The sequence below is a fragment of the Canis lupus genome, chromosome 11, assembly GCF_048164855.1.
Source record: "Canis lupus baileyi chromosome 11, mCanLup2.hap1, whole genome shotgun sequence".
Taxonomy (NCBI): Eukaryota; Metazoa; Chordata; class Mammalia; order Carnivora; family Canidae; genus Canis; species Canis lupus.
The window spans coordinates 13903076-13914977 of NC_132848.1; the positions used below are offsets into that span (position 1 = coordinate 13903076).

General features: G+C 49.5%; 1 protein-coding gene across 1 annotated transcript in view; it reads left to right on the forward strand.

Annotated features, from left to right (window-relative positions):
* Positions 1 to 5362, forward strand: part of MYRFL (myelin regulatory factor like) — an 83225-nt gene extending 77863 nt beyond the window's left edge. The window contains exons 19-22 of the mRNA XM_072768770.1: positions 1353 to 1427; positions 4445 to 4565; positions 4874 to 4948; positions 5085 to 5362. Of these exons, the coding sequence (XP_072624871.1) occupies positions 1353 to 1427; positions 4445 to 4565; positions 4874 to 4948; positions 5085 to 5171 (358 nt within the window). The 3' untranslated portion in view covers positions 5172 to 5362. The remainder of the gene's footprint in view (positions 1 to 1352; positions 1428 to 4444; positions 4566 to 4873; positions 4949 to 5084) is intronic.
* Positions 5363 to 11902: the final 6540 nt, after the last annotated feature.

Genomic DNA, 11902 nt, shown 5'->3' on the forward strand with positions numbered 1-11902 from the left:
TGGTACTTTATGATTTGTTTATGGCTTTGACATTCATTATCTCATTGGATTCTCCCCAAATCCCTGTGAGGTTGGGATTGTTGATCCCATCCTGCCATGAAGGAACCTGACCTTCAGCGAATTTAACCAAGTGGGAGACCGATGTTAATTACTGTGCTAGGGTGACATGGTGAAGAAGGGTGGGATGATTTGGTTTCCAATTCCAGAACTTCGACAAGGTGTTAATTCCCCCTGAGTGTCCATGTCTCACCTGTGGGATGAGGCTACTGAATTGCGTTGCCGTGAAGCATGCAGACGCTGGCGGGGCGGGGGCACTGGTAGGAAGTGAATTCCATTTATCTCAGCTTTTTCCAGTAGAACAAGGCTCTCCTGATCCCAATTCAGATCCATTTCTTTTACTTCTGCTTTCTCATTTTTAACAACTCATTTTAGGAATTTTTTCTTTTTTTTTTAATTTTATATATTTATTCATGAGAGATACAGAGAGGCAGAGACATAGGCAGAGGGAGAAGCAGGCTCTCCGTAGGATCACAACCTGAGCCCAAGGTAGAGGTTCAACCACTGAGCCACCCAGGAGTCCCCATTTTAGGATTTTTTCAAGAGAATCTAAAATGATTAACTTTTCTCCCAATGTATCTGGTTTTAAGCTGTTTCTCCATGGAATTCGAGGTGTGGCCAGGTCCGAAGAATCTGTGTTAGATTCAATATGCTTTTCTGCTGGAGTTTTCATTACAGTATGAATCCCAGGAAGTCCCCCTTTGCCCCAGTAGCTCCCTTTTTGGGGGGATGTGGGGGGCGGAGTGCCTGCAGAAGCACTTCCCTGCTACAGTTCTCTCCAATACAAAATGGTAATTAGGACTATCAAAATGTTAGTTGATTCAAGTTCTGAAAGTACATGATATTTCCTGCTAATGTTGCCTATGAGGGAGCGATTCAGGGTAGAGGAGCTGGTATTTATTATCTTCAGTCTTCCTTTCCAGAGGGAAAATGCTGGTTTGAGGCCTTTGCCTCATTTTCTCCTGAAATCTGTGTCTCCTTAACGGGGACCAGAGTCGTTTTCTGTGCACTCAGTGGTATGCATTTGGCCTGGGATTTGGCTTTCCCTCATTTCACCTGTGTGTTCTGACAAACCATAAATCTTTGTGGTACAGTTTATATATTAACACCTACAAGAGATCCCTTTGAAATTTGACAGGTACGTCTCTGAAAAGCACAGAATTCTACGTGCTAAATTTGTTTTCCTGTGTTTGTTATAGAATATTTCACAGCTTGTGTGTAATGAGTAACAAAAGCCTTTTGAAGCCTTTCCTATGTATTTTGATTTGTGGTTTTATTTTTTTTTCCATAATTAGCCCTGGGAATTACAGTTACAATATTCCTGTTAATAAGCACACACCTACCAATGTCAAATTCTCTCTGGAAATCAAGTAAGTGCCTAATTGCAGAGAACAATTCTGCTTCTGTCATTATTTGAATAGCAAGGCTTTGACCTTACCTCACAGTTTGGTCACTAAGAGGGTGGGAAGTTAGCAGTCCCCATCGGCTGATGCTGGCTGGGGTGGGAGGTGGGCCAGCTTGAGGGAAGCGTCTTCAAAAGGATGGTCAGAGTCTTCCAGCCTCCCTCCGTGGGATGGAAAGGCTTCTTCTAGGCTTCACATTCACCTGTGAGATGGGGGTGACCTTGGGTTTGATGCTCACCAGCTCCAGGATACCCCTGAATGTGTCCCTTTGAATTGGGGTGGGAGCAAGAGGAATAGCATACCCCCTAGGGCGGGGGGAAACCTGCCCATTTTCCTGAGCTCCTGGTAGCAGTGCTAATGCAGACACCACTCCCTCTCCCCAGGGGAGTTCACAGAGTCAGAGTTTGGAGTTGGGCAGACCAAGGTTCAAATTTTGTCTCTGCCACTTACTAATCTTATAACCTTTTGGAGAAACCACTTCTCCTCTCTGAGCTCTTTTTAATCTATAAAATGAGTTTGAACTAATACCATAAGAAGTAGAGCTGCTGTGGGAAATCACTTGCTAATAGTGAAACCCATACCTACCATTTGCTGTGCACAGAGCATATGCCAGACACTCTCCACTTTAATAGCGGATCGTATAATCCTCACAATAACCCCCCGAGTTTGGTTTTTCTTTTCTAGTTTATATTTTTCAGATGGGAACACTTAGTAGGTTTGGAGAGGTCCAATACACTTGTCCCAAAACTCACAGCTAGCAAGCCGTATTGCTGGGTTTCAAGCTCGGCCCATCCTTTAAACTGTCACTTCTGGTCTTCCCGATGAAATGAGAGATGTAAGAACATTGCCCCTTCCCGACACATAGTAGGCGCTTCATAAATGGCAGCTTTTATTATGACTACCTTTCCCTCAAGATCGCAAAGCTCTAATTTTATCTATTCTTACCAAATATTTAAAATGATTACAGTACTTTTAAGACTTGGACCCATAAAATATTTTTAAAAAAGGGGGGGATCCCTGGATGGCTCAGAGGTTTGGCACCTGCTTTTGGCCCAGGGCGCGATCCTGGAGTCCAGGGATCGAGTCCCACATTGGGTTCCCGGCATGGAGCCTGCTTCTCCCTCTGCCTGAGTCTCTGCTTCTCTCTCTCTCTCTCTCTCTCTCTGTTTATCATGAATAAATAAATAAAATATTAAAAAAAAAAGACTTGGACCCACTTCACTCAAATTATGCAGTGAGCTACTCACTGGGGTGATAGATGGGTTTTATTTTGTGTCTCTTGATTGTAGTCTCTCTTTTTCTCCCCCTGCACTTTTCCTCTCTTCTCCCGGTTTGCTTCTTGCTCTCCCTCCTTTTCCTCTGTCCTCCGCTCACTCCTCTGCTTCCCTGCTCTGGCATTCCTCCCCCATCCGTTTCTGCTGCTCTGTCCCTTCCTCTGTTTCACTCAGGCTTCATACTCCTCCTCTCATCGACTTTGCTTCTACGATGAGTTAATGACACTCAACCCAACTGCTTGCCTCGGAAAGGTTTGTTTCAAGCAGTGAGTATTTCATGACTCGGAACTCATCATGCTTCATGCAGAGCAAGAGCCAAATGGACTATCTTCTAGCATCCCTGAGTAGCCTGGAGTGGCATTTCCTCATTCATTCCTAGCTTTGGTGAGGGAAATAAGCTGAAATGGGGTATTCCCTGAAATGGCAAAAGACCATTAGGAGCCACTACATCAGGCTTTTTAGCTTAAGAACCATTTTTCTAATATGGGTGATTTAAAAATAACACACATACTCAACTGAGATTGTAAGTTGTCCCACTTGTGCAAAAGGATCATTTCCAAAGACAGTTGGATCTCATCCTCTTGATGATAATTAATGGGCTGCCCTCCAGAGGAGAATCATTCTTTCGGGCAGGCCTTCCACTCTGAGAGCCGTGATGGTAGGTAAATTCTAACGGGGCTCACCCCCAAATCCCTTCCCGTTTGTTTACCTTGCTGCTTCAAATAGGATGTACTCAGATCAGGGGTTTGTAGAATCTGAAATCCTGGAAACTTCAGGTAGATGCAAGTTCAGTTGCCCATGAAAAGAAGAGGGATATCTCCAAAAATGATTTTATATATTTATTTATAAAATAGATATGATCTACTTATTTAGAGAGAGAGAGCACAAGCAGGAGGAGGGGCAGAGGGAGAGGGAGAGAGAGAATCTCAAGCGGACTGCTTGCTAAGCAAGGAGCCCAATGATGCGGGGCTTGATCTCACAACCCTGAGATCATGACCTGAGCTCAAACCAAGAGTTGGACACTCAACTGATTGAGTCACCCAGGTGCCCCCAAAATGATTTTAAGATCTACGGTGATAGGAACTTCCGCTGCCGGGATGATTTCAGTCATGAGATTGTCTTAGAGACCGTCATATGCTACCTCAGGTTGTTTTGATCGGTTCAGGCTCTGAAACAAAAACAAAACACCATAGACTGAGCGCCTCCACAGACGTTTACTTTCCAACATTCTGGATGTTGGGAAGTTCCACACGGGGGTACTGGCAGATTTGGTGTCTGGTGAGGGCCTGCTTCCCGTGTCACAGAAGGCCATCTTCTCACTGTGTCTACCTGGCACAGGAGCGAGAGAGCACTGAGGTCCTTGGTAGAAGAGCGGTTATCCCACTCAAGAGAGCTCCGCGTCAAGCACTGCCCATAGGCCCTAGCTCCCAACACGTCACATCGGAAGTTGGGATTTTAGCATATGACTTCGGAGGAGGGGATCACGAACACTGAGTCTGTAACAGTAACCTCCTGAGACAGTTTCTTGCTGGAACAAGGAGGTGGGAACGGGGATGCTGGCATCCATGAGCCTTGTGGCATAAGACGCCTACGTGAAACTGAATGGGTTTCCAAGTTACCGTCCCATTCGTACCTCTTTTTAGCAAAGTGTAGCCCAGTGGTGCTGGTAACTGCTTTCCCTTTGCCCTTTCTGCCCTTTGTCTCTTGAAGCACAACAGAGCCATTGATAGTCTTCCAGTGCAAGTTCACCCTTGGAAATCTATGTTTCCATGGTCAGAGGGGAGCCAGAGGGACACAGAGCCGCCAAGTGGTCTCCCAGGAGATGACACAGGTAATGTTTTCCAACCCCTGGTCCCGAAGAAGTGTGTCTAGAGTTGTGGCTCAGCCTCTGTTGCCTACAGAGGGATGCCATGAGGCACGTGCTCTCCCCTTGCTGGCTGATCCTCGTCACGGGGCTTGGCTCGCTATCTCCCGCGTGTCCTTCTGAGGCCACAGACTGTTTTAGCAACTCTGCTCAGAAGCTGTTGCCCCAGATACCTTTCCTGGGGGAGTCAAGGAGATGCTTTCTCAGGCTATGTTCTTTCCAATGGAGTGTAAAATGTGGTTATGAAATGGATCTCTCTGTCATTCATTATTTAGGGCTATCAGCACATTTGGAGCCTCCCCGTAGCCCCATTCTTTGATAGCATGTACCATTTCCGTGTAGCTGCACCGGTAAGCTTGCTTTTTTTTTTTTTTTTTTTTTTTGCCTTTTTCTTTCCAGGGAGAAAGAAATAGATGTTCAATCAATTGATCAATTGATTTGGCTAATTCTTATATTAATCATTCTTTTTTTCTTCTCTTCTCACAGGATTTAGCTGACTGTTCCACGGATCCTTATTTTGCTGGGATATTCTTTACAGATTACTTCTTTTACTTCTACCGGCACTGTGTCTAATTTATTCAAGTTGGTTGAGGACTTCACCAAAGGAAAATACTCGGAAATACAGGCAACAGAGGCATCGCCTCTTGCAATTTCTTTCTTTTCTTTGTAAAATATTCACGTTTCTTGCCATAGGACTTTTTCAGGCTTCGGCTCCCAGCAGTTTTGAGCCATTAATGAGGAGAATAAAGTGTTTGCTGCAACTTGAGATAATGTGGTCTTTGATTTTACCGTGACTAGGAGAAAAACATTTCTTGGAGTCGACAGCACCGTTGGGCTTAAAAATACTGCTTCTGGTATTAAGGAATCTATGAGGTCAAAGAGGCAGGTCAAACTTTATCTGTCTTATGTGTTTCTCACTGTAGCTTTTGAGAAAAAATAAAAAGGTCCACCTCAGCCATGTCAGCTTGGATCCACTCAACACAGACTCTCGATACGGGCTGCGTTAAGGGGGACGGATGAGCGGTGTCTGATAGCTGACCTCACATTGACACAAACTATTGCTATGTGTTTGTGGGAGACAAGGAGTGGAAGAGAGGGAGGGAGGGAGGGAGGGAGAGAAAACAATATACACTGGAGTACAGAGCATAGCTTACTAATGAATTGGATTTAGGAGAAATAGTTGCAAGTATATCCTGTAAGGCTTGATGGGCACTAAGTTTTCTTAGTGAAACACTAACTTGTGACAAGTCTTTTAAGATAACCAAATACTCTAGGCCCGGATAGTTGCATTTAATCTTGCAGTTGTCATCGTTTTTGTTTTTTGTTTTGTTTTTCCTCTATATATGCAGGGCTTCTCTCATAGAGCATTAGTACCCATCTCCGTGGCTTACAGCTGAATTAGCTTTTGGATACTTCTGTCTGGCTTGTGGGTACATTTGTATGCCTTCCCCAACTTAGAGCAGCCAGATATCCTCCAGCTGGAGGCTATCAACCATGCCTTTTCTCTTCTGTATTCTAATGTTTTGACATTTTGGGGTCGTGCGGACCCTAGTGGGACTCTACCTCCTAGGGTCAGCCAATTCCTAGAGATAGCAAACGACTTGCCCATGAGTGCTTTTCACATACAAACCAACCAATTCAGAGTCCACACTGCAAACCGCCTCCTTTATCAGGCTCTTACACCCCACCCGCCCTACCCACATCAGGGCCAGGTACCAGACAACTAGGCACGGCTCCTATATCCCAGCGCCTGCTGGAATTATTCAAATGAGCCAATCCCAAGCCAGTTCACCCTGCCTCACCTGTTTCTTCTGATAGAAACCACATTAAAGGGTGCCTGGGTGGCTCAGTTGGCTCAGCGTCTGCCTTTGGCTCAGGTCATGATCCCAGGGTCCTGGGATGGAGCCCTGCATTCAGCTTCCTGCTTGGTGGGGAGTCAGCTTCTCCCTCTGACTGCCACTTCCCCTGCTTGGGCTCTTTCTCTCTGTCAAGTGAATAAAATTCTTAAAAGAAAAAAAAAGTGAAGGCTCTTGCCCGAGCTTATTCCTCTTCCTCTGCTTCCCATCTGACCCTGGTGCCCCCCAACATGTGGCATATCCCATTCTCTTGGGAACTGTAACAAACTATCTTTACAGTGGCAATCCTTGGCCATTCATATACCTCAAATTTTCTATTAATACACTGTATTTAGGACCTGGAGATTTGAGCCATTCCAGCTCTAGCTCCAGGTGACAAGGCTGAGGACTGGCTGGCCTTCCCTCATCTTACTGTTGGCCTGTGAGTCAATGAGGAGATGAGAGTATTTGGGTTTTTCACCCTGACAGTGATAATCAGTAGTAATAATATGTGGGAGTGGACTTTAGGTCCAAACAGCCCATGTCTCGAGTTCAAATCCTGACTTTATCTGTGTAACCTCAGGCAGGATACTTCTCAAAGTTTTAATTTCCTCTTTTTTTTTTTTTAAGATTTTATTTATTTATTCATGAGAGACACAGGCAGAGGGAGAAGCAGGCTCCATGCAGGGAGCCCGATGTGGGACTCGATCCTAGGACCCTGGAGTCACGACCTGAGCCAAAGGCAGACGCTCAACCGCTGAGCCATCCGGGGATCCCTTTAGTTTCCTCTTTTAAGGGAGAGGATAGTGAGTGTCTAGACAGATAGAATGAAATGAGATAAAATATGTAAAGCACAGAAAGGCTGTACATAAGTATAAGCTATTATTGTTATATGCAAGTAACAGAATCAATATAAAGCTTACAATGGGATTATAAAGGGATTGAGTCACTGAACACTCACACTTACACCAAGGCATGTTTGTGAACTATAAAAACCAAGTTGTGGATAGAGCATCTGTGTGTGTGTTACACAATGTTTATATTTTTTCTGTATTTGGAAAATCATTCTCCCTTTTATGAAGAGCAAAGCCTTTGTAGAAAATGAAATAAGGGGGGATCCCTGAGGGGCTCACCAGTTTAGCATCTGCTTTCAGCCCAGGGCATGACCCCAGGGTCCTGGGATCGAGTCCCACGTTGGGCTCCCTGCATGGGGCCTGCTTCTCCCTCTGCCTGGGTCTCTGCCTCTCTCTCTCTCTGTGTCTCCGTGTCTCCCATGAATAAACAAAACAAAATCTTCAAAAAAAAAAGATAAAAAGAAAACGAAGTGAGGTAGTTAATTCTTGGGAGTATTTCAGGATTCCTGCCACTTCCTGGATTCAAATTCAGCCTTGCTTGGCCTCAGGGGTAGTATCAGCCTGTCCAGGCATGACCTGCGTCTTGAGACTTCATTTCCCATTTCATGCTGTAATAGCGTCCCACGTGCTTGGTGTGGGACACACTCCGTGACGTCGACTCTCCCACCAGGAGCGGCGTGCTTGTGGGCCGCAGGTGCACAGACCCCGTGCTCGCATCCGTGCGCTTGTCCTCAGCATCACACGGGGGTTCAGGGACCAAATGGGGTTCAGTAACATCACCAAAGAGGCTTTCTCTCAACTAAGTGCTGTTTTCAGATCACATCCGATTAGGAAACGGAAAGTCTTTTTCATACCACAACACAACACCAGGACGCGTTCCCAGAGACCGTGTTGGAAGTCTTCAGAAAGACGGGGTTCAACACAGCAAACAGACCGGTAGTGATCCGTGGTGTCCTGGGATCAGCTAAGGCCACTGGGAGAAGAAACTGCTGGAAGATGCTCTTTGGATTTGAAGCCCTTCTCCAGCGGTGAGGTGTCCACTGGGGACCCCGCAGCTTCAGGCCAGAAGACTTTATGCCAGAGAATCATCTAGACTCGCGGCAGGAGTATGTCCAGATTTAAGGAATGTCCACACATCTGTCTCCCCAAGGTTATAAGCTCCGTCTAATCATGAGCAAGACATCAGACAAACCCAAACAGAGTGACATTCTACAAAATAAATGCCTGAGCAAGACTCCTTAAAATCCCCAGGGTTATCGACAGCAGGTAATGTCTGGCAACCCGTCAAAGCCAGGAGGAGCTTAGAGACGCGGGGCGGCTAACGGCGCCGTGGTACCCAAATGGGAGCCTGCAGCCAACATGGGGAACACACAAAAACTGAAAAAAAGGACGGACTTTCAGTTAATTAAAATGAATCAACGTCGGTTCATTTATTGTGATGGAGGTTAACAATAGGGGGGTAAGGTGGGGAGTTTATGAGAACCCTGTGTACTAGCTTCACAGGTTTTCTATAAATCTAAACCTGCTCCAAAATTTAAAAAATTAGGTATTTTTTAAAAGTCAGAAAAGAAGTCTGACAGAGCAAGGCTGTAAGAGTAAGAGCAGGGCTGAAGTATCAGCTGCTGGCACCAGGTGCCACTTGGGATACCATAGGGTAGGCTCGGTCCTGAAACAGAAATACAGTTTAACGTCGGGTCATTTAGCTCTTAGTCACAGTATATGAAACACAGTAATTGCTTTGCCAATTATTCGCCGGATTTTGCATGTCAATTTAATTAGCTGCCCCCAACTGTCACAGAAAACACTATATAAAACATAAGGCAATCGCGTAACCTAAACAAGTAGAATTGCAATGATTTTATGAGATCTAATAAAGAAACCCATCAAGATTTTGGGACAACCAAATCATAAAAATTCACTTAAAAATCTGCAGGCATGAGCTCAACCCTGTGGCATTTGGAAGAAAAATAAAATGTAGAGCCCCTAACCTACCTCTCTTCCCATTTTTATTTTTACTTCCTTTGCCTAAACGATTTCTGGATTCCCACTTCCGAGGCAGGTTCCTGGCGACACGTCTTTGAGGATGTCCCACGGAAGTGCCCAAAAGCCATTTTGTCAGCGGTTGACTGAGGCCTTGGGCGGCCTCCCTGGCTGGCCTCTCACCGCGGCCTGGGGGCTGGCGGGGGCCGCTCTGCTCCCCCCCTCACATAAGGAAAACGAGGCACACAGGGGCCAAGCAAGGACGAGGGGGGGCGGTCTTCTGGGCCTCCATGTGACCCCTTCCCCCCGAGGGACACCCTCAGACCTCAGACGGGTGGCCGTGGCCTCGGTGTCACGGTGCTGGGGTCTCCAGGCCAGAGCCCCACCTCTGTGCTGCTGTGCCCTCCCCCCCCTCCGTGGTCTTGGATGGGTGCGCGCAGGTGGAGAGAGGGTGCGGGGGAGGCGGGGACAAGCGCTCCAGTGCCTCATTTTCAGAGGCCACTAATGCCACCGTGAGGCTCCCCTGTCCTGGCCCCTCATTACCTCCCAAGGCCCCGTCCCCGTGTCTGTGGGCTCAGGCCTCGGGCTTCACGCGGGAGCCCCGGGCTCACTTACCCCGAGGGGCCACTGTCCTCTCCCTCCCCCCCGCTCCTCGGCCTTGGCAGGACACCCCCGCTCAGGTGCTGATGCCCCAACAGGCATTGGCTGGGCCTGGCCTGGGAGTGGGGTCTACACTCACCTGCCCTGGAAACGCGTGGGATTATTGGGGGCCACTTGGCTCCCCGCAGAGGGCCCGAGACCTGGGTCCCGGGCCCTCCGTGCCACCCGCCTCCCCGCTCAGGGCAGGGGCCACTGGGCCTGTCCTTCAAGGACATGGCCACGGAGTCTCGCGTCTGACCGAGGAGGACAAGCGTGGTTGGCGGCACCTGTGGCAGCGCCGGGAACCCCGACGGCAGCCCCGCTCCCCGGAGGGCGCCCCGACCCGAGCCGGTGCCTCCAGGTGCCTGGCCCTGGGGTCTGGGGCCCACCCGCTGCCGCTGTCCCACCGCCCGTCCGGCCGCAGGGGACCCGGAGAGAGAGCTGGAGCCCCAGCAGGACAGTCGGGGCCCCGGCTCCAGCACCGGCCCCGTGTTCCCCGGGCGCAGCATCGGGCCCACGGGCGTCCTGCTGGCGTGACAGCCGAGGGTCGGCCGCGACAGGTGGCCGTGACCCCCCTGGGCCGCGGGAGGTGCCCGCGAGCCACAGCCCCCGTCGGCGTGCCTGGAGCGAGGAAAGAAGATGCTGGAAATCCTCCTTCCTTGAAGGAGCTCGAACGGCGGTCGGGCCAGGCCGCACCGTAACGCAGATTTGGATTGTTGTGCACTGTGTGTGTCTTAATCGCTATTATTTGGAATAATCGGATGTTATTACCCTCCTCCAAACACAACCACCTCGAAAGGACTTCCGACAGAAACTGGAAAATCGCCCGGCCTGTTGCGTCCTCCAGGATTTCGGACCCGAGAGCTGCCACCTGTTGCCCATCGTTTATATTTACGCTGCTCGAGGTTTTTTTTTTTTTTTTTTTTTTTTCTAGAAAGCACAACCGTGTGAGAATTTGCATTAATTGCAGATTAATTGTAAAGCACTTAGTGAATGTTTCCTATTAGGTGCGAACGTGGAGCATTAGGACAGGAACTCGGCTGCTGCTGCTCCCCTGAAGTGAGGCCTATTCTCCCCTGCAACGACCAAGAATCATTTCCTTGTTGGTGTGGACGTTCCTGGGCTCTCAGGAGCAGTTTCTGGAATTATCTGCAGTAGGGAAGCGACTCCAGATTATGCCAAGATGCTAGAGGGCCGCCACTTCGGGAGGGAGCCGTCACCCCTCCGCGGCCTCTGACCTTCCATGCTCAGCTCTGAGCGCCGTTCGCTCTTCCGCCGAGACATTTGGGGGGACCTTCCACGTGCCAGCCTCGGGGTACATGAGGAGCAGGCCACTGATCCGCTCCTCCCGGGGCCTCCTGCACCGGTGCACCCACCACACGGCCACCCAGCCACCAACCGCCACGACAAGGAGCGCAGTAGCTGGCCTCAAGGCAGGGGGGGGGGGGCGGTGCAGGGAAGGCGTGCGGAGGGGGCCTCGCGGGCAAGCGGGGAAGAGGCTGGAAGGGAAGAGGCGCAGGCTTCAAGCGGGAAGACACGCACCAGCCGTGGGGCTCCTGCAGGGACGGTGCACGTGGCTTGGTGTTGGGAGCTGTTCCTGTTGTAAACAGAGAAATAAAACAAAAAATAAAATTAAAAAAACGTAGGGGCTGCCTGCGGATCGGGCCCTGATGAGAAAGCCTGTGGCCTGCCGTGCCCGGGAGGTGCCCAGGGCAGGATGCCGCGCCCCGCCTGACCCAGGCCTCCTGCGGGCTCTCTGCCCGGCAGGCGCGCCCCTGCTCCTAGGAGACACCCCTTCTTGTGCTCAGCCCGGGAGCCAGCCATCCGTCCCGGAGACTCGGGGGAACCGTGGGAACAGCTAACCCCGCTGGGTGGGGCAGGGGGTGACTCAGGACTGGCGGGGACTCAATGGGCGGGGAGGCCGGGCCTCGGGACGGCGACTGAGTCATTGCCAGGTGCAGCGACCGCCCTGGTGGCCGGAGACACCCGTGCAGTG